The sequence below is a fragment of the Syngnathus typhle genome, linkage group LG19 (assembly GCF_033458585.1).
Source record: "Syngnathus typhle isolate RoL2023-S1 ecotype Sweden linkage group LG19, RoL_Styp_1.0, whole genome shotgun sequence".
Taxonomy (NCBI): Eukaryota; Metazoa; Chordata; class Actinopteri; order Syngnathiformes; family Syngnathidae; genus Syngnathus; species Syngnathus typhle.
This window is the reverse complement of record NC_083756.1, coordinates 2,909,576-2,931,831: the sequence shown is the minus strand read 5'-3', so window position 1 is coordinate 2,931,831 and position 22,256 is coordinate 2,909,576. Positions and strand designations below refer to the sequence as shown.

Here is a 22,256-nt window from a genome sequence, read left to right as displayed (position 1 = left end):
ATGTAATTTCTAAGCATTTTCCTATTACGGTCGCTTGACGGCAGTGTTGCTCAAGTTTACAACAATACAAATCCAGATGATTGACAGTAAATTAAGTGAATAAGTGCCAATTCCATCAGCAAATAAAAAGCCAAAATAAATCAAATTGAAATATTAAACATGCTTGACTGAATTTATTAAGTAATTTAATGCCGAATGCGTTTTTCAAAATGCTTTTTTCAAACACACTTTTGACACATTTTTAATTACGGCATGGCATGAACGTCTACTAAAGTAAGAATTGTGCTAAGAAAAAAAATAATAATATTGCGAAGTACGCTGAAATGAGGGGTGGGGGGGCACCTCGCTGGAGGAGCCCCGTGATGTGCTTTGGTGTGGGGGAGAATGAGGAGGGGAGGGGGTAGAAGCTAGCCTAGCTACCACCAGCCAGATAAACACTCAGCGGTGGCTTGCGGACTCGCAGCAGTAACATGGCGGCACAGTTAGCCAACGCTAACGTCGTTCCACCGTCGCCTTCGCGAAGGTCAGCTCAGCCTGTGACGCACGGAATCTAACCCAGAAAAGGACGGACGACTTGAGCACTAACACGTAAGCGGGCATTTTTGTGTTTTTTCCCCCCGTCAACGACTCCCGGTACAAGCAAGCCCCAGCAACCCCGCACTCACCACCACCACCACTACCACCTCCTCCTCCTGCTCTACTGCTTCCACTAGCTCGTCAATCTCGGTGGTCTGAGCGATACGTACTCTGGCTCCTTTTTAGCTTTAGCTTGGTTAGCTTGTCGGCCAGCCCTGGTGTCAATAATGGGGATTTATCTGCCCGGCGAACTCAATTAAAACGCATTGAGAGGGAGAGCTTGCAGGCTCTATTTGGCCATGTTTGTCAACGGCGTATTTATAAAAGCAACCGGTTGTTGATACTCTCCGTTACATAGGTGATATATTTGTTAATATTGTTTTGTTTGTTTTCTGTGTTTTTGCTGAGCCAGCGAGTACGAGACGAAGTTGGGTCAGTGCGAACGTAGTTAGCATGCTAACGAGCTCCATGGGTTAATGTGTTTTTCTCCCTGTATTTTGTGCGGCCATTCACCTCGCAGAACTTTGTGAAATCACAGCCGAATTGTGCCAGGGGAGCCGAACTACCGCGTAGCTTCGCGATATCAAGTTCGGCAACAGTGACGGCGAGTGAGTCTGGGGGATTTGTATAAAATTAGGGCGAAAAGGCATTCGGGTGTCGCTGTGCAACTCAGGTTTTCGCTTTGTTTTTGAGTGCACAAATGGACGTGCGCAGTAAATCCGTTATTCGCGCGGATCAGTGGAAAACCACACGTAATTGACGCCTTCCTATGAATTATTTTATAATGTACCGATTTGTTTGAACCCAAAACATTTTAATGTCATTTGATGTCATTACCATGAGAGAAAAAAAAGAAATGATTTGTTGATAATTTCATGCACATGCCAAAAAACACTGACTTCCATAACAACTTTGGCCATACTTAACTCCTCCCGACACTTGTCTCAGTTGATGCCAGTTCCTTTAACATACTTCCTTGGCACCATTGACTGTACATTTGACCTTACTTGACACTTCGACAGAGCTTCTGCAGAATCGTGTTTGTTTCAGAAAGAGCGCAAAAACTGTGCAGCCGTGCAATTGTGAATAATAAATAGTGAATATGCAGGGGATGACTGTATTTGTGAAGGCCTTCTGCTTGACTGGTTCTAGGCTACACATGCACAGTTGTCTTTTGCAGTGACTTGTCAATGCCGCTAATGCAGGCGGAATGCATCCCGAGGAACCGGTTAAGCGGTTTCCCTGTGCCCACCTGACGACACGCCAGACCTCAGAGTCCTGTCACGTCACTGACACGGGTCCTTGACATGACATGTTGCACAGCTGCCGGCACGTAAACGAGTCATGGACTTCTGTCAGACAATGGAGTCAAAATAGACGGACAGACACGACATAAGTTGAGGGCAAGTGTATTCTGCTAAGCTTGCAAAATGGTGGATGAATCTGTTTCTGAAGTACAGTCGGGTCTAGGGACTTCAGCACTGCAACGGTTTGTTTGGAATGGTGGGCTAAAAACTGTCAATGAGGAAGTTCTACGTAGCAGATTGACACATGGGCGAATCATCATCTGCGTCAGAAAGAAATGTTAAATTTTGTTGTCGTTGTGTTAAATCAAATTTTATTTATCAAAAGATTCGGTGCTCATATCGGTAGATAAATATTTAGTGTTTCCTCCATTGCCCCAAAAAATTGAAACTAAAGTGTGTATTACGACCTGTAAGTAGTCGGTGTCCTTTGCCCTGTGATAAGGAAGCTTTGTTGCATCACCTGACTGATATTGTAATCATGTGACCCTTGTTTTCCAGCCCAAGCTGACTTTTTTTTTTTGTCTTTGCTGGATCCCCCTTTCCAAAACCTGAACAGCACTCTCATCCAGTATTAGCCTCTTAGTTTGAGTTTACAAAAGACAAAATGTTGTAATCATTGGCAAATAGAAATTCATCATCATCATCGGTTTAAAGTCCGCTTTCTCCGGCGCCGCGTCCGTAAATGTCAACTCCAGTCCTGTAGGTGGCGCTAATGCACAACACCAAATGGTGAAACTATAAACGAGACGGATGCACAAGTACTTGCGTTTTAGCGGTAAACAAACAGTGGTCACTACGCGGCTTATTGCGTTAGGTTATCCGTCCGTCAGTCCTTGTGTAAGGGCCGCAGTGTTTTCTCAACAGGATGCCTCCCTCCTTCCCTTCTTGCCTTCATCCCTCCCTCCTGCTGATATCAGCTCGGGCACCTCACCCTGCTGTCTGTGCATTGGTGTTGCCATGGAAACAGCCGTGTGACAGGTCCTGGGTGGGTGTGAGGGATGAGCCGCGGGGGTAATGGCCAGACTTACAGTAGCGACAGGATGGGGCGGGGGGGTGAAATTGTTGATGGGAAACCGTCACGAAAAAGGAGGGGCGAGACTATTTACCCCCACCGCGCTCCGAGGCGTTCCGTCATTGTGTTGTTTGAACTGACCTGGAATCAGCTACGCCGCCCATCCGTCTATAGTATCTGCATGGATTGGGAGTGGGTGTCGTTTTTTTGCCAAAGAGGGCGAGATGGATTCGATATGCATCATCAGAACGAACCCCGCGAGGAATGCGGCAATCCAAAAGTCCGAATCAGGTGGCAGTCAAATGTGCATAAAGAGGAGCCGTGATAACTGCTAAAGCTAACGTAAGAGCCAATCAGCAGAAATTGCGTGGCGCACTTTTAACAGCAGTTAACTTGCAACAAATATTTAAGCATACAACTTCTCGTGCGCTTCCCTACTTACAGGTTAGCTTAGCGGTTAGCATGGAATTTTCCATCTTCTCCTGCTTTTAAAGATTAAAACAGAAGCTCAGCGAAGACTCCGTTAAGGTGTCCTTGACTAAGCAGCGATACCAGTTCTTCCGTTTTATTTGCCTGTCAAATTTTGGACCGGTACAGTCGCTCTTGTTAAATCGTTCATTAAAAGCAAGAGCGGTAACGCGCCACCTCGCCACCGACCGACGCCTGCATCTCTGCGACCCAAAGCGCTCCGATGTAGGTCAGCTGCTGCCAAGTGCGTATTGATCCTGAGCTAAATGATACTGCTGGATGTGCTAGCTCGTGGCTAAGAATGTGCCCGCCGGCTACTTTGATTTGAACGGAGGGTGAACGAGAACGAGGCTGCAGAGAGCGAACCGGGAAAAAGGAAAGTGTAAAAGAGGCTTGATGCGACCTACCATGCCGTCAAATTGTCAAGTTGACTTTGAGCCTCTTTCACACAGGACAGTGAACAGGACAGTGAATTGCTTCCGCCACACTGTGTTTGTGCTACTCGGTGCTAGCATGTGCTTGGCACAGCAAGGAATCCTTGGCACCAGATGGAGGGGGAGTGAGAGGAAAATCCTCCCGTTCGGCCAGCGGGTCCACCGGACTCGGACTGGCGCGACTCGGCCAAATGACAACCTGGAGACTGGCAGGCAGGGCCGAGGTTGGGGCGGTATGCGCGGCAAGGCCTTTTTCTCACCCTCTCGTCATGAAGCCACCAGAATGCGAGGCGGCGCTTGCGAGTGCGTTTGGTTTGTGCGTGTTTTTTTTTTCCCCTTGGGATTTAACTGACCGGTGTTCTGCTGACTCAGCAGTGTTCCTGCACAGATCCGCGTCGCGGCTGTCTCGACTCTTTTTTTTTTTTTTTTTTTCCTCACCACTGCAGGGGGTCTCCCGAATTGAACCAGGTTCTCTGTGACCTCTCTCCATATTGGGCCAACAAGATATAGAATATTATCCTTAAATCAACCATCTGCTCATGTCCTGTTTCTGACTTGATGAAAAATGTACTTGCTGCAGGACATAACATGGTGGCCCTCATTGTTTGCACTTCCCAACAACCATTTTGACTATGATGGCTTTTACGTTAAATCGTCATCGGGGTCTACCTGACCTTTCTGTTTCAGCACGGGACTTGCTAGAGAGAGAGAAAGAGCTGCCGTGCTTGGCTTGTTCCTTTTCTACCCAGCTTCCCTCCACTGTCTGGTCCAATTACATGTTCCAGCGTCAGGTCCTAATCAGCTCATGCCGGGGGTTTTAAAGTCATGCCCGAAAATGTTGTCCTCGCCACGTTCGAGCGTGAAGATGCCATCGACCTCCGGCTAAATGTTTTACAATTGCTTATCGCACACTTGAGGATCGTTTCAGGCTTTATAGTTAATCAAGTCAGTGACATAGTGTCAGCTGAGCCCCCCCACCCCCCCGCACACACACACACACGCACATACACACATCCCTCCCTTTCCTACCACAGCCTCGGGCCTCAACCGGAACTCTTTCCATACAAAGTGTGACGGGCAAAAAATGGCGGCCGGCGCTCAAATGGTGCGCAAGAGGCGAGGTGCTGACTGGTCACAAGATCTGCAACGACTTCCTGTATTTGTTCCAAGGGATCTTTTTGCTGTCGTTTTTTTCTGACATTCAACTTGAGCGCCATAAGCTACGTCGACTCCCGATATCGCCGCCGAAGCAGCTGCCATCAGAGCAGCAGATGTGCCGGCACCTGGCGCGGGTTGCCGTCAGAGGCGGCCGTTGAAATCGGCTGGCGTGGCGTCAACGCGTTTATAAATACCTTCCAGTGAGCGCTCCGAGTTTGTCGGGCCCCGGGAGACAAAGTTCGGTTGAAATTCAGAGCTGAAAGACTTGTTTGTCGAGCTTTTGAACCCCCCCACACGCACACACCGTGTTTACACATGCAGATAACAGCATGGTGAGCACAGTCGCGGACTGAAGTCGTATTACTGAAGCAACAAGAATTTTTTTTGTCATTGTGTGTGCAACAATTCAAACCCCCATAAGATTTTTTTTTTTTTTTTTAAGAATAAAAATTTCATTTGTGTTTATTTAATCAATTTTTCTTTCCTGTGACGTTGCTTGATTTCCCAACGACAAAAGACAAATTGACTTACTGCATGAAAAAGTCATGAACCTAAGAAAAAAACCCAGATCGATTGTCTTGTTTGCCGTCATTGACAGCGAACGCACGTACCCACCCGAAAAACGCCCACGCCAGGCGTCTCGGCCGTGTTCTCTTCCTAACTAAATTTAATCTTCTCTGAATTGCCGTTCGTTTGTGGATCTAAAGCGAAGCTATAGCGTGACTCACCCAGAGCAATTAGATCAGGTGTTTTCATTCTTATTGAATCGAAGGCCATCAGCGGGTAATTCAGAAGGCACCCGCTCGGCGCTTCAGTGGCGTTTAGCCCCATCGCGACCCTCAGCCCGCTTTTGTCCCGTCCGAACCTGATTAGCTAGCTCATTAGCATTGTTCTCCCAAAGCTGGGCGTTAAAGCCTCAGTTCTGGTTCCGCTTCCCAACGAAGGAAATTACCATGTTTATTTATTTATTTTTTTCTCACACCCTCCCTTTGTCCTGTCATTCGATCCGCCGATCGGGCACGAGCACGTGACGGCCTTAGAGCTCAGAGGAAATTCCTCCGCGGGTTGAGAACTTTAGCGCCTGGCAGGAAAGTAAAAAGAGGAAGGCTGAGAAATGCGGAATTATACTTACTTGATTAGTTGGCACAATTATGGTCTTCAAAAGCCCCGGCGGAGCTCTCGTACCGCTCGTAAGTTGTATTTGCTAATTATCTAAAGGGGAACATGACTTCTCCATGTGTCTCATTAATTGTGCACCATGATTAGAAAGGCACACGCCATGTGATTTTTCAAGCCCTCCTGGGAGATGAAAAGACCTTGCAGACATCTCATCCCAGTTGTGCTCTAAAGTCTCTGAGTTTATTTAGTTCAACGCTCTGAATTATTTCCAAATACGAGATTTGCTTTCATGCATTTTTACATGGTAAATATGCTGACTCATCACGGTTTCCCTTGTGCCTTTTGGCTTGCAGAAGTGGACGAGGCTCGGCGCTTTCCTGATGTTGTCGTCTCGCAGCGATGGCCTGAGGGACTCTGCGCACTGAAACCAAGGTGATGGGGGAAGGGGGACCTCTGATTAAATGCCAACCACTGAATCCAGAAACAAAAACTGAAGCGTTCTTTGGGCACTAGGCAGGTACACATTCTCAACTGGTCGTATTTGTAGGTAATTTTGACTCCTTGGGATTTTTAAGGCTCTTCTTTGGTTATCAGATTAAGCCACGAAGTTTTTCTTTTCCTTTCACTTCTTGCTTGTCATTTTCACTCTTGTGTAAGAGTGAGTCCGGAGTGTTATTCGAAGAAACTTGTTTCCTAAAATTTCCATCACATCTCCGTTGGCTCCTGTAGCATTTCTAGGTTTTTTTTTTTTTTTGCTTTCATCTTAGGCAGATGTGATATTTCCGTAAAACCCAAAATGGCAGCTATCAATGCTAACCGTTAGCATGGCAATGGCGTTTTGCATTGTTTGCTAGCCTCAAGCAGACTGTGCCGAGACAAATGTATGTGCTTGTTTTGAAGACGAATATTTGGTTTGACTGTAAAGTTCATTAAACAGCTCAAAGCCTCTTTTGTTTTATGATTGGAAGTTCACCATTTGCCAAACGGCTGCTTATTGTTTCTCCCTAGGCACCGCCGAACACTGTTAGCTTACGACAAGATATTGAATGAATTGAATTTCTTCTCCCCGATATTTTCTCTTTTCCTTGACCGTGACCTCGCGGCGAAACATCTGCTTCATGGTAACGGCAGCTGTCGGCAACGAAGAGAGTTTGACTGAAGTGGGTTTTGATCCCGCCTCCCCCGACTCCCCTTCCTCCGACATGCTTTCTGTGAGTTTTGGCTCCTGGCACCTCTTTCCCAACCACCATTCAAATATTTGGATGGAAGGTCGGTCAAAATCTCTCCGCTGACATGCAAGCTCCTTCTCTCGCTCCTTGCCGTCCGTCTCCCTATCGCCAGACAGGACGGCTCCGGCCATATCCCAGAGCGTCGGTTCTGGTGATACCTAAGATACGGTCTGAGCAAGGACACGCACCTGCCATGACTTCCTCGTCGTCACCGGCGGTCTTGGCCCCGTGCAGACTGTCTGTCTGCCTTGTCATTGAGACGTGGCTCGCCTGTTCCGACGCGGGAGCCCCCCTCGTATCGCTCTCAAACGTACAAGCGACCCGCCGTTAACTGCCGTGTCAAGGAGAGAGGGCGGAGGCACCCAATCGTATCCGAGCTCGGCGGGGCGCAGCCAATCGGCACCTGGAATCCCCCTGGTAACTTGGCCGACCAATGGGAATAACTTGCGCCATTTAAAGCTATTAAGGGAATTTAACAATCGGCCGTCATCATTAAGGGAAAAAGCATCAACTCCAACGGGAGCGATGGGAGGTTTATTTTAAAGGGAAAAAAAAAACCCACTATAAATGAGCCGAACATGCCGTTGCCTTTGGAGTCATCTGTCATCTACACGCTGCCCTTCTTGAGTGTCTAATCACCTTTTGCTGCTTCCAAAGTAGGCCATTCCAGGCCAGAAGCTTGTTTTTTTTTTCTCTCTCTCTCTCTCTCTCTTGCCCTCTCGCTCTCTCTCTCTCGCCTAAGATACGCTACATCTGCTCTATATTGTGCTACCCGTCCTGCCTTATGTAAGAAAGGAGGAGTCAGCAGGCAAGCATGTGCACTTGTCATGTTTCCATGGCTGGAATAGATCGCAGCGCCGAGCGCATGTGTGCTGGCGAAAGGCATAATGGGGAAGTTGTTGCCCTGACCTCAAACTCGAGAGTTTTGTCAAAATTACCATTCCGAAGGCTCATTTGCGCAGAAAAAGTGTTCATGTAGCTGATCGTGTTGCATTACAGTTTCAAATTATGCTGCAGTTTGAGAAAAAAAGAAATAAAAAGCATAAAAATTCTAAGTAACAGGCCTGCATTTTAATATTTTCACAATCTTTTCATTTCCAAAGGCTGATATGCGTTGAGGATGAGCGGTATCGGGGAAAACTCTTCCGACCCTGCCAGGGCAGAGTCGCGAAAACGTAAAGAATGTTCCGCAGAACTCCTTGGACCCAGGTAAGGCCAGATCAACAATACATGACAATAACCTCAGAAAACTCGATTCATTTTAGTTTACGATTAGCAAATTATCTACTTTTTTAAAAAAATTATTTTTCGAACGATTTACTCCTTCTTTCTCAGTCCCAAACGGAGCAACGAGAAACGCAACCGCGAGCACGAGAACAAATACATCGAGGAGCTGGCCGAGCTGATCTTCGCCAACTTCAACGACATCGACAACTTCAACGTCAAGCCCGACAAATGTGCCATCCTGAAGGAGACGGTCAAGCAGATCCGGCAAATCAAGGAGCAAGGTGCACACTAATAATAATAAAAATGATGATAATAATAATCATTATGATAAAAAATATTAATCACATCCAAGTGTTTGAAGCTGCCCCGTACAATTTAATATTGTCCTAAACAGCATTAGGATTGATTAATGTTCTTTCCATCACTTCATCATGTAACGCTCATAATCTAGCATGGCCTACACCATCCCGAGCCAGAACATCGGGCACATCAATCAGCGCCGCCCAATTATTTGCACAGATGCTTCTCCTGAAGATATCTCAGAACCAACGCGCGTTATCCTTATGGTTGTATTTAATCACACCTAACATTGCCTTTTCTCTTAAATAATCAAAAGGAGTAGAAAGGCATTTGGATCCAAAAATAGTTTGAAATGCTCCTGTTGCTGCGACCGGGCGTATGGAGATGGCTGGAGTAAGTTTAGACCCAGCTGGACCACGGCGCGCTCTAATTATATACGTGGCCGGCGATGTCATCTTGTTTTATGTGACAGGAGCTGTTATGTAACATGAGCAACGTAATGATCGAAAGACGAGAAGAAAAAAAATCACCCTTGAACGTCGCGCGATGAGCCATCCAAGTTGATGGTGTTAGAATGAATGAATGAATGAATGAATGAATGAATAAATAAATAAATAAATGAATAAATGAATAGATGAATAGATGAATAGATGAATAGATGAATGAATGAATGAATGAATGAATTTGATGAACTCTCAAATATGTCACTTTGCCTGACGTCGGAACATTTTTGGAGGAAAAGTACTTGGATTATGACAATATCGTCCAGCAAAGGCGAAAAAAATTACAAAACTAGCACTAACATTGTAAAGTTTTATAACCTCGTGTCCTCTCGCCTACTTTTTTGGGCTCGACGAGGCGTTTCAATCGCCGCATGAATGGCAGCCAATCACGTGTCTTCAATTTCCACACAGAGCGGCGCATTCATCTCTTGGCTCGTTAATGCATCAGCGAGACCTCAGCGGGGGGCCAAGTGCATGGCCGGGTTATACGGAGCCATCGCTCAATGTCAGCGCAAACCCTCCCAAGAAGAAGCGTGCCTCCGAAAAAAGTCCGGCGACCGATAAAGCTAATCCGTAAACAAGCCTGTGAGTGCTCGTGAAGGCGGCGAGCGTTGAGGGCAAGAAGTGGCGGCATTGTGAAGAAACGTGTAAAAGAAAAATATATACATATGTATTGTGATGCAATTCACTCAAAATCTCTCAATGTTACAAATGTATTCAAGTTCAAGCTTGGTTTTTTCCTTATAATATTACAACCAAACTCACAGGATCTAACGCAAAATGTTTTTGTTTTTTGGGGTTTTGTTTCAACCTTCTCCCCGCTCACAGAGAAAGCTGCCGCCGCCAACGAGGAGGAGGTGCAGAAGTCGGACGTTTCGTCGACGGGCCAGAGCGTGATTGACAAGGATGCTTTGGGACCCATGATGCTGGAGGTACCGTGTGCATCAGCCTGCTCGGGCGCTCTTCATTTAATTTTTCTCTCACGTCGGATATGTGCCGTCGAAGGCTATTTATAGCTCCCGCGGTCCGGCGTCATCAAATCTGCACACTGACTCGTGGGGGCTAAATATAGCTTGTGTTCGTTTAAAGGATACACTAAGAGGGAAGCATATAGGTTAATTCTGGAAACGTTGCCATTGTGGCGAGCAGGCGAGCCTCGTACATTAGCATATCGGCCGGCTCGGCGTGACGCAAGCGCTGTCTGGAAAGAGGCTCACTCCGTTTCTGGGTGCCCTACTTGTCCGGCCCGTGGCCTTTCTTCACACGGAATGCACTTATCTCGCCGCGATAGATGATCTTGGCCGCGGCTCTATTTTCAGCCGAGCTCGACTTTGGAGGAAGTGTCCGTGGACGTTTTCATGCGTTGATGCGCCCGTGCAAAACAATTAGGCTAATGGCAATTAATGTCATCGTAGAGGTGGAAGAGGAAACGCCTTCTCAGATTAACAAAATTTTATGTAAACATAATAAAAAATGAATAATAAAATAAAAGCAATCTGTTGACTTGCTGTCGTTGGCTGCCCCGCGCAGGCCCTGGACGGCTTCTTCTTCGTGGTGAACATGGAGGGCAACATCGTGTTTGTCTCGGAGAACGTGACGCAGTACCTGCACTACAACCAGGAGGAGCTGATGAACACCAGCGTCTACAGCGTGCTGCACGTCGGAGACCACGCTGAGTTCATCAAGAACCTGCTGCCCAAGTCCCTCGGTCAGCCTGCGCTCCACTTTTAAGTTATTTTTGAAGAATTTGAAAAAAAAAAACATCAAGAAATTGTTTCCAACACGCATTCTTTTTTCCAGATAGTGTGTTCCACTTTTTCTCAATCTATACATTCTTCATTTTCTCTTCAGCCGGATGGCGAAAGTCCCGCCGGCGCTCTTCTTGCGTCTAAGCTGCCTTTTTGGCTAATTAGCTTCCATTTTCGGGTTTCTCTCCCCTGTCAACCGCGACTCCCTTCCTATAATTTCATCTCGTGCCTCTAACGTCACATCAAGGGTGTGACTTTCCCATTTTTACTCTCTTTGTTCATTTTATATGAGCAAAGCTATTTTTTTATTTTTTTATAACATTTGACTTCAGCTTCTTTTTGCCACCGGAGGTGATTTTCAATCTATGTCAGTCCCTCCCCCCTCGGCGCTCGAGATTGAGGTCTGACGAGAGCCCGGCCATCTGGGCGGGAGAGCGAGTGGCGAGGAGGAGAAGAAGCACCCGGCAAGAAAAGAGGAAAAAAAAAAAAAAGCATCAAGCGTGGGGCTGTGTCCCAGATAACTGGGAGATTATCATCAATGCAGCGAATGAGATCAGCAGATGGAGTGGGACGCGACTTTGCTAGAGTCGCATGTGCGTTCTCCAGGAGACGCACATGTTTGGCTCGGTGGAGCCTGACTGCAAACTTTAGAGCGGCTCCAAAAAAACAGTAGCAAATTTATTATAACCTACCACCACTATCAGAGTTAACTGAATTTTCTCCCCCTCCCGCCCCCCCAGTGAACGGCGTGCCGTGGTCCAGTGAGGGTCCGAGGCGAAACAGCCACACCTTCAACTGCCGAATGCTGGTCAACCCGCACAGTGAGAGCCCCGAGCAGGCCCACGAGCACGAGCCGCCGCAGCAGCAGAAGTACGAGACCATGCAGTGCTTCGCCGTGTCGGAGCCCAAGTCCATCAAGGAGGAAGGCGACGGTACGCAAGTTGAAAAACACACCCAGCAAAACCGGTCTGACTCACTGACGCACAAAGGTCATCACTTCCGCTCATAAAAGACGACGGGTGGCGGGGGTGGGCCCTGCTCCCCATCCTCATTAATAACTCCATTAATGATGGTGCCTGGGAATAACATGCATTTCACCCCCACCCCCCCCCTTCTACCGTGCTTTCCATATCCTTCCACGTACGTCCTCATTTCCGGCTTCTCCCCTCAGACTTCCAGTCGTGCCTGATCTGCGTAGCTCGCCGGGTTCCCATGAAGGAGAGGCCCATGTTGCCCACGCACGAGAGCTTCACCACACGCCAAGACCTACAAGGTACCAAGAAAGCGCAATACGATTCAACTCTACCGACGTCGGGACACGTTCGAACCACAGAAGCGCGAGGCGGACGTAGACCCCGCTCGGCCTACGTGGTGCCCTCCACACTAACGCGCTAGTCCAATTACAGCAGCATCGGGTACACAAGCGCAGTCTTAACAAGATCCATTAGCCTGACAGATGGCATGTCCTGGTTTCTCAGCTGAAGCGCATTACAGTGGAGCAGGTGTTCCTCATGTTATGACTTTGGACTGACATTTAAAAAAATAAAATCATAACGAATAATTTCTGGATTGGTAGTGAAAAAAAGTTCTGTTTTTCAGGCAAGATAACCTCACTGGACACCAGCCTGCTGCGGGCCTCAATGAAGCCGGGCTGGGAGGACCTGGTGCGTCGTTGCATCCAACGCTTTCACTTGCAAAACGACGGCGAGATGTCTTTTGCCAAACGGCATCAGCAAGAAGGTAAGTCCTGCTCCCGGCGGGACGTTTTTGTTAGCGGTCCGACGCCTGTGATTTTATAAGGCTTGCTTTTTGTTGCAGTGCTTCGCCACGGCCAGGCGTTCAGCCCCATCTACCGCTTCTCTCTCTCGGACGGAACCATCGTGTCGGCCCACACCAAGAGCAAGCTGGTGCGCTCTCACGCCACCAATGAACCTCAGCTTTACATGTCGCTGCATATTCTCCAGAGGTATGTCCAAGAGCAGAAACATTTCTCTGCGTATGACTGCTACCTGTTTGAACTGTTCTGTGTGTTGTTGTTTGGCCTCCAGGGAGCAGACGATGTGTGGCATGGGCCAGGACATGGGTCCCGCTGCCCAGGCCCAGGCCGCGGGGATGGCTCCCAAGCCTGTGAACTCCTCCACCCCCTCCATGACTCCTCCGACCCCGGGCAGCTTGCCAGGCGCAGGACCTCAGGGCCAAGACATCAGCAACAGCACGCCTTTCTCGCCGCCGGGCCCCGCCGGGCCCAGAGAGCCACCGGCCATGGGGGGACACATGCAGGGCTACCGCTACGGTTGCCCGCCACCGCACAGCCACGCGGGGGGGATGCAGCCACCGCAGCAGGGCCAGAACTGGAGAATGAACAGTCCCTCCCGCGCCAGCCCCAGCCCGGTGGGCGGCCCGCATCCGCCTCAGCAGAACTGCATGCTTTCCCCCAGGCATCGCGGCAGCCCCGGGGGGGCGGCCAGCCCCCGCGTCGGCCTCCACTCTCCCTCCCCAGTGGGAATGGGCGGCGGCGCGGCGGGCGGCCATGGCAACAGCTACACCAGCAGCTCTCTGTCAGCCCTCCAGGCCCTAAGCGAGTGTCACGGAGTCGGTCACGGGCACGCGCTAGGGTCTCCGGATCGGCGGATAGGCTCCCCGGCTAGCGCCCCTCCGGGATCGGGGGCTCATCCTGTGCCGAGACCCGGACCAGGCTCGTTGGACTCTTTTGAAGCGGGACAGGGGGTCCACGGGGCGGGCCCGACGGAAAGCAACCCGGCCGACCCGAAAGAGGAGCGTGAGGATGACGCTCACGCTCGTCTTCACGACAGCAAATGCCATACTAAGCTGCTGCAGCTGCTCACCACCAAACCGGAACCTCTGGAGACGCCCCTCTCCCCCAACGCGGGGGCCGAGGGGAAAGATGGGGCCGGGGTCCGCAGCGGGCTACCCGGAGTGACTACGCATGCCACATCCCTCAAAGAGAAACACAAGATTCTCCACCAGCTGCTCCAGAACAGCACGTCTCCCGTGGACCTGGCCAAGCTCACCGCCGAGGCCACCGGGAAGGAGCTGGGCCAGGAGCAGGGCCAGGGTGCTACCGGCACAGACGGCGCCCCCAAGCAGGAGCCGCTCAGCCCCAAGAAGAAGGAAAATGCTCTGCTGCGCTACCTGCTGGACAAGGACGATGGCGGGCTGAAGGACAAGGCGCCCAAGCTAGAGCCTGGAGAGGTCAAGGTGGAAGGGGGGGGCAAACATCCGCTCGTCAAAACAGAGAAACCAGATGTCGGCTACGATCGGGCTGAACAGGTTAGTATCTTTTTTTGTTACTAGGACTAGCGTCCGCTGCTAATTGCTTGTGCTGTCGAGTTCCCATGTCCAAAACCGCCTTCTCCAGAGCCCGCCCATTCTCTTTTCCGATGCGTGCGCGTACGCAGCGCATGCAATCGGATCACCGACCGCCCGTAGTGAGATGGAAGCGCTCCAATCATTGCACGGCCGCTCACTTTGTCAAATTCTGGCACTTCCGGTCGGCACTTTTTTTCTCCAGTTGTCTCCACCAAAAAGCACGATATCTTTTTAAAAGTTGGTTTGGCGGCGTGAGCAAAGGGAAGCTGCATCCCACCCGCTTCAAACGACTGTGACATTTGGACGAAGCCCCCGCGGCACTCCGGCCATTTGATCCCTGCTCGCGTTTGGCCCGGGAATCTGCGGGTTTGGCAACTAGCTCGGGTCATGGCTGGCACAGAAATAAAGAAAGAAAGAAAGAAGGAAGGAAGGAAGGATGGGGAATGTGAGGGAGGCAGGAGGGAATCTGGAATGAACAGGGAGAGACTTGCTGGTGAAATTTCAATTGCTATGTTTTTTTTTTTGCAGTATACTTACTGTGATGCAATCGCCGATGCTCCTATTGCAGGAGTGCGCACAACATCTCCTCCACACTAAAATGGGGGCTTACTGATAGAAAAAAAATCATACATCAGGAAGGGGGGCAATACTCTGACGCCACTGTACAGGGAAACAAGGAGTGGATGTTGAGCGGTGGGCCTCGGGTAATAGTCGGACCCCCGTAGCATGGAAACAAAGAGGGGAGAAACACAGGGAAGCGCACATAGCCTCAGGAGAGCCCAGCCTCGGCAGGCGGAGTGAGCACGATGAGCCATATGCCGCTGCCATGGTGATAGTGGCGAGGAGGCAAGCACTTTAAAATAGAGCCGGCAGCCATGTTTTGTTTTACGCTGCATTGGCTATAAGGGGAGCGAAAAGTCGTCCCCTGTAAAACATCCCGAGAACCAAGTTTGATTGTTTTCTTTAAATTGACCCGATGCAGTATTGAGAATACTTTTAGAATTGCAAATTCCACCGATTCTTCTTCAATTAATTATTTTCTTCTAGAGCCTGTTTGCCTTTTCTGGCAGCGTGCATTGCGTGTGTGTTGTCTTTAGTCACGGACGCTGTGACGACTTCATTATCTGGCGAGTGGGCTGCTGGTGAATGGCTGCTCGGCCATGTGTGAACGATGACTACTCGATTTGAGGGCGGGGAGGAGGTGGGGGGAGGGGTCTAACCTCACCCACTGCTCCCACTAGTGTCAACCCCCCCCCCCTCACACACATCCTCCTGTAATGTGCACGATTGTTTGAGAGCTGAATTATTGATGCAGGACTACATGTGAAATCAGAGCAGAGTTGACTTGTGGCGAAAGGCAGAGGGGAATATTATTGTGTGTGTTAATTTTCCACTGTCGTCAACTTTGACCAAATGAGTGAAAGCACTTCCTTGACTGCACAATATTCCTACTTCGACATAGCAATTTACTGCCGTCATCGAAACAAAACTAAAATCCAACCTGTGATCGATACCTCCAATCCAGGTCAAAATACGCTCCTTTTTTTTTTTGTCCAAAATATTTTGAAACTGGGTGTTTTTAAAATAACATCATTTTAGCTCAACCCAAAAACTATATTCACATTCATGTACCCCCCCCCCCCCCGTGCTTACAGCAAGTATGGGTTCTGAAATTGTTTCCTCCTCTTCCTTTTACGCTCAGTTCTTGCTGTGTACCCTCGTCGTTCCTGCGCAGGATGCGGATCGCGTTACACTGCTGCCTTAAACAGCGAGAGATTGATAGAAACAGGAGCCATTAAGTGTAAAAGCGGCGTGGCCGAGAGAGTAGAAAGTGAACGACGGGGGGGGAGGGGGGGCATACAAGTGAGAGTGTACAGGAGCATTACATCATTCCTGACCTCATTAGGGCTTTTCACTGTCTCACCCCCCGCCTCCACACTGACTGTATGTAGCGCACCCGTATATCCGGAAAGTGACTGAAAACACTAGCTCACGTATATCACACTAAGCAAAGCTAACAATGGCCGACTCCGCTCGCTGACGCACACGTCACTCACCAGGTCCTATTTATGATGAAGTGGGCTCGAGGTTTTGTTTTATTCCTTCACATCGACATCCTTTTGGGTTTGTTATTTGTAAGTAGATGTGTTGGAAATAATGTATATATTCTGGTCTACTCAATGCCACTGGTCTGTTAAAAATTGCTCAAAAACCAGAATCCTTTGACGTATTTAAAGATCCCCCCCTAAGACAGTATCATCATAATTACATGTCCTTCTAGCTAATTAGTAAAAGTAATTCTAAGTAAGTTACTTTTTGGGGGCAATTTGTAAGTATAACTGACTTTTGGAGGTATTTGCCCATCAGTTTAATTTTGGTAGTTTCCTGTTAAGAACAGTTCAGTAGTGCACTTCACAGTGAGTCTTCATGTGCTGTCCTCTGGTGGCCACTTGTAGCACTTGCAACTTATTTATCTCACTGCTATCCATGTGTTCAGATTTCACACGTGTCATCCATCTCCTTCTCCTTTCCGTGCGCAGTCCTCGGAGCTGGACGACATCCTGAACGACCTGCAGAATGCCCAGCCGCAGCTGTTTTGTGAGCCGCGGCCTGTCTCGCTGCCCAGCCCCATGGACAAGCAAAACATCATCAACGACATCCTGCAGATGTCAGAGAACAGCCCGGCCACACCGCCGCAGCATCCGCAGCACAAGAATGTTAGCGGTGGCATGGGGCCCACCAGTGAGTAGTAGCAAAGCACACAAGTACTTTCACGCACTCAAATAAATGCTCGAGTAATTATTAGTATTATTATAGTATTATCTTTGCTTTGTATGTTACTCAGTTGAGCAGTGGAAGTCTTCATTCTCCTTACGTTACAGATTTCGGGGGCGTGCGGCCGGGCAGGGGCGGGCCGATGAGGAGTGTGTCGCTGGAGATGAGCGCCACGCCGCAGTACCCCATGAGGACCACCAGCCCATACGCGCTGGTTCAGCAGCAGCAGCAAAGCATGGTGGGAGGACACGGCATGATGGCGAGCCAGGCCAATATGGTCGTCCCAGGTGTGTTTGTAAAATCCTAATCCCACGCTCAAGGCTTTCGACGTATGTTCATGTACAGTACAGTAACTCTCACTCTTGTCTCCATCCAGGACTCGTGGGTCCGGGCGCTACTCGGCTAGGTATACAGCAGCAACAGCAGGAAGGCTGGGCGGGCTCAGCTTCGGTTCCGCAGCTGGCCCAGAGTCGGATGGGCCCGGGCGGCACTCCCATGAGGCCAGGGCAGCCAGGACCTCGGCAAATGCTCCAGACCTCCATGATGCCCAACGGTGTGGAATACCAGCACAGAGACTCACTCACTCACTCACTCACTCACTCACTCACTCACTCACTCACTCACTCACTCACTCACTCACTCACTCACTCACTCACTCACTCACTCACTCACTCACTCACTCACTCACTCTGCTTAATCCTTCCTGTTAACGACTTAAATTGCGGTTTAATATTCACCAGTGCTTTAGCGCCATCTTGTGGTGTCTTCAAAACAAAATATTCTTCAAGCAAAGTGAATTCGCAATTAGTGAGCTGCAACGGGGTCAACGTTCCCAGTAATAAAAGGAAATTAACAATTAATGTAATTTATCTCAGAATTTGATAAACACTTCTTTAACCACATCTACAAATGATGTGTTGATTTTTAAAGCCCTTAACCGCAGCAGTTTGCCAACGGAATTCTAGCTTTATGCAAAATAGCAAGTGCAGAGACAAACTGATCATGACAGCACTTGTTCCAGTCAGGAACTTTTTAAACTGTGGATCCTATAGAGTATTTTTGTTTTTTCTTCTCACCATTTAGCCCAACTTGACATGGACATGAGTATGGTCGGCCACTTCTCTCAGCAGCAGCAGCAGGCTCCGCCCAATCAGACGGCACCTTGGCCGGACAGCATGATGCCCATTGAGCAGACTCCGTTTGTCAACCAGAACAGGTATCATCAAAATCCTGGCAAATTCACAGTCTGGGCCCATGTCCTCTTAACACCCCCCTCGCCCCTACCCAGGTCGCTGCACCCGACTCCTCAGGAGGACTTGTTGTGCAGCATTGGCCTCGGCGAAGGGGGTCCAGTGGACGAGGGGGCCCTCATGTCTCAGCTGTACTCAGCGCTAAAGGATTTTGACGGCCTAGAGGAGCTGGACCGGGCGCTCGGCATCCCCGCTCTGATCGAACAGGTGACTTCTAAAGACCCAGCTGCCATTGTACTTTGAAAATGCCATTTCACGAAAAATCCGCTAAATCGAATTAATAAAAGTGGACCGTGCAAAACGTGGCTTTACTCAATCTCATTTTAGTTTTCATGTTTCCCCGCTATGCTTACAGAATCAGACGCTAGACCAGGACCAGTTTGCGCAGGACCCCTCCTCCATGATGCTGGAGCAGAAGCCCCCCATGTACGCCCAGCAGCAGTTTGGCCCGCCCCCGTCCCACATGGCGCAGAGGGGCTACCCTGGCGCGCCCATGCAGGAGCCGGGCTTCCACTCGATGGCCGGCCAGATGCCGCCGCGTCCCGGTTACCCAATGATGAGGATGCAGGCCCGGGCGGGACTCAGGCCCAGCGGGGTGGTGCCCAACCAGCCCAACACGCTGCGCCTTCAGCTGCAACATCGGCTTCAGTCACAGCAGGTGAGTCGGACTATTCAATTGTTTGATTTTTCCTTAACTGCCCTGCTATTGGCTGGCATCCGGTTCAGGGTGTCCCGCGCCTACTGCCCGATGACAGTTGGGATAGGCTCCAGCACGCCCGCGACCCCCGTGGGGACAAAGCGGTCCAGAAAATGGATGGATAAAAACTTTGCTGCAACAAATGCTTTATTTTATTTTATTTATTGTTCCTTTTTGTCTTCCTTTCCATCCAAGCAGAACCGACAGCCAATGATGACTCAGATGAGTAGTGTGTCAAATGTGAACCTACCTCTAAGATCCAACGCTCCCAATCAGGTAAGCCATCTGTTAGAGTGGTGCTCCATCAATCCAACATGTCCCCCAGCTGGAGAAGATGGGCCCCACGACTTGTGGTTTTCCCCGCAGGGGACCATCAATGCCCAGATGCTGGCGCAGCGTCAACGCGAGATGCTGAGCAACCACTTGCGACAGCGGCAGCAACAGCAGCAGCGGAGCATGGCCATGCGGGCGCAGGGCCTCAACTTGCCGCCCAACATGAGCGGGCCGCGGATCCCCCAGGCCAACCCCCAGCAGTTCCCCTACCCGCCCAGCTACGGTACCGGTACAGGCCTGGCCTCGCCACCTCCCCCTAGCAGCCCCTTCTCCTCCCCCTCGCCTCTCTCCTCCCCCAGCCTGCCGTCTCTCCCCGCCAACCCCCAGCTGCACTTGCATGGCACCTCCTCCTCTTCCTGCTCCACCCCTTCCCCCTCTTCTCAGCAGATGATGATGATGATGATGGGAAACACAAACATGATGGGCGGACAGTACGGGACCGTACTCAGCCCCCAAATGCAGCACAGTGCCTTTCAGTTTCCCAACTCAGGTACTGCTTACCCTGCCCCAGCCGGCCCCCACACGCACACGTGGTTCACCTCAAACCCTCATCGTGTGCTGTTATGATCGACCCCCCCCCAAAAAAACCTTTCCTGATTGAATATCAGACTGTTTGAAACCACTAAAATACAAATATTTTTGCACAGTATACATTTGCTTGCAAAAACGTGTGTGCTTTCAGGAATGTCGAGACGTCAAAAAGCCAAATTAATTCCTAAAGGATGCCGGTTCTAATAGTTTAGCTAGTTATACACTTTGTGTCCACACGAGGGCGCCCTAACTCCACAAATCCAGCTCTTCTTCAAACCATGAGCACGAATTCACCATTTAACTCTGATTTTCAGAAAGAGTTTCACAGCTCTAGTGTGGCAGTAAGTTCTTCTAAGGAAGTTGCCTTTTACCATGAATCAGATATATCTACATTTATCCATCCAAGGCTGTTTCATTTTCCTTTCTAACCTCATTGCTTCCGACCTTGCTTGCAATCAACATCCCGAATGCCCACTCGAATGCATTGAATGACACGTTCTACGATCATTTTTATTTCGTTCATTTTTACCACATTTTGGTGTTGTCTCCTTGACCCGGTTACCAACCTCCCCCCCCCCCCCCCCCCCCCCCGCCAACTGTCACTACAGGTATGAGCCAACAGGCGGAGAGTGGTTTCGGGGGTCCCGGTGCACCGCCGAGCCCTCTGCTGTCCCCACGGGTGGCACACGCCCAGCAATCCCCCATGATGCAGCAGGGCTCGGGCGGTACCCCCTTCCAGGGCTCGTCGGACATCAATGGCTGGACGCAGGGCAACGTGGCAGGGAGCAGGTAGGGAGGGGAAAGGGAGACCATTTGTGATTTTTGTGGAACAAAAATCACCTTTTGTGATTTGTGGTCCTTTCCTTGGCAGTATGTTCTCACAACAGCAGGCGTCCCCTCAGTTTAGCCAGCAGCAACAGCAGAATAATGGCAGCCTGTTCAACGGTGTCCCTGGCATGGGCCAGATGGGCGTCGCATCCATGTCCTCGCCCGGCTTGCCCTCCATGGGACAAGAGCCGGTAAGGTGTCATTAACCGCAGCTTCTCCACGATGCTTTCAGGGCCAGTAAAAGCCCATCAATATTTCAGCGGGCGGACACAATCACACCAGTGTCAGACAATAGAAACACATCGGCACTTAGATTATGTCAATTATTTAACCTTTGCCCATTACTGTGCATGTTTATGCAGTCAACTACTTCAGTTTTTTTTTTTTTTTTTCTCCCTTCCAGAAATACTGTTAACTCTCATTGAGTTGGACTTGAGATGGAGCAACAACAAAACAACAAAAAGTGTACGAACGTAAGCGAGCCAACAGCCCTCAAAGATTACGAAATACAGTCAGGCTTCTGTCTGCATTCACCGTAGTGTGACTTACTGTAGGCCCCCCGGGTACGAGGGGCAAACCACCTCCCCAATCCCCTCCCACGCCCCGATGAATGTATTCCTCTCAGCGGACTGCGGCTATTTACAATCTCATTGTTAATATTTCACAACCCCCCCCCCCCCCCCCAAAAAAAAGGAAAACCTGACTTTTGGTTTGCCTTTCTGAAGCTTTTCCTTACTGTATGACGACAAAAAGTTTTAAAAAAGTTTAAAATTTTTGTTTAAAAGTTTCTGTTCAGAAACGTTTTTGTTAGCCTGAAGGGGGGGTAACAGGCAACACAGCAAAAGAGCGTTTTGAGGTTTATATAGTGTATTAAATTAAGTTTTATTTTTCTGTATAGATTCTGTTTTACTAAGAATAATTCCTGTAGATGGCTTAATCCTTGTAGCATCCGAGACTTTATGAGATTATATGAGCTTATAATTAAAAACAAAAATCCAATGACTTGTATATACCAATAAGTGATACCATGGTTTTTCTATTTATTAGATTTCTTTTTTTTTTTTTTTTGTCTTTTGAGCGAGGGGAGGGTCGATGTCTGCTGACATCATCATATTTCTTTGTTTTCAGTGCATCCGGTACAAAGCAGAGCAGGGCGGGGCGGGGCCGCGATGTATACAGTGTACAGATGATATCGCTTCTTGCTTCTTGCCTTTAGCGCAGACCACCACCAAACGAGACCAGTCGAGTCGACACAGCCATACAATAACTTTTGTTCCAAAAAAAAGTGCTTTCTATGTTGTCTGGAGTTTGAAAACAAAAATTGCTTCATGCAAGCTGCTGGGTGCATTTTTTGGTGTCATGTAAACAAGCAATAACTGTTTTTTGTAATTTTTGTACAGTTTCCTAATTGAGAATAAGGACACCTTTTTT

General features: G+C 49.2%; 1 protein-coding gene across 6 annotated transcripts; it reads left to right on the top strand.

Annotated features, from left to right (window-relative positions):
- Window positions 1–389: 389 nt before the first annotated feature.
- Window positions 390–21,502, top strand: ncoa2 (nuclear receptor coactivator 2). Of its 6 annotated transcripts, none has more exons than XM_061265594.1 (22): window positions 390–588; window positions 6,428–6,506; window positions 8,407–8,512; window positions 8,639–8,811; window positions 10,162–10,265; window positions 10,864–11,041; window positions 11,822–12,013; window positions 12,253–12,354; window positions 12,681–12,821; window positions 12,900–13,047; window positions 13,130–14,372; window positions 16,952–17,153; window positions 17,294–17,473; window positions 17,563–17,739; window positions 18,270–18,402; window positions 18,475–18,643; window positions 18,792–19,094; window positions 19,329–19,409; window positions 19,500–19,956; window positions 20,606–20,786; window positions 20,869–21,016; window positions 21,229–21,502. In XM_061265594.1, the coding sequence occupies exons 3-22, from the start codon at window positions 8,424–8,426 to the stop codon at window positions 21,238–21,240; spliced, it is 4,413 nt and encodes a 1,470-aa protein (XP_061121578.1). In that variant the 5' UTR covers window positions 390–588; window positions 6,428–6,506; window positions 8,407–8,423; the 3' UTR covers window positions 21,241–21,502. The 6 variants fall into 6 exon arrangements, with proteins under 6 accessions (XP_061121578.1, XP_061121581.1, XP_061121582.1 ...); XM_061265597.1 differs by having other exon boundaries at window positions 391–588; window positions 19,332–19,409; XM_061265598.1 differs by having other exon boundaries at window positions 391–588; window positions 19,500–19,695.
- Window positions 21,503–22,256: the final 754 nt, after the last annotated feature.

Bases quoted from the DNA above. Each gene is read 5' to 3' on its own strand.
- ncoa2 (XM_061265594.1), top strand. From the start codon at position 8,424: ATGAGCGGTATCGGGGAAAACTCTTCCGACCCTGCCAGGGCAGAGTCG. The intron at 8,513-8,638 runs GTAAGGCCAGAT...CTTCTTTCTCAG, and splicing joins GCAGAACTCCTTGGACCCAG to TCCCAAACGGAGCAACGAGA. The intron at 13,048-13,129 runs GTATGTCCAAGA...TTTGGCCTCCAG, and splicing joins TCGCTGCATATTCTCCAGAG to GGAGCAGACGATGTGTGGCA.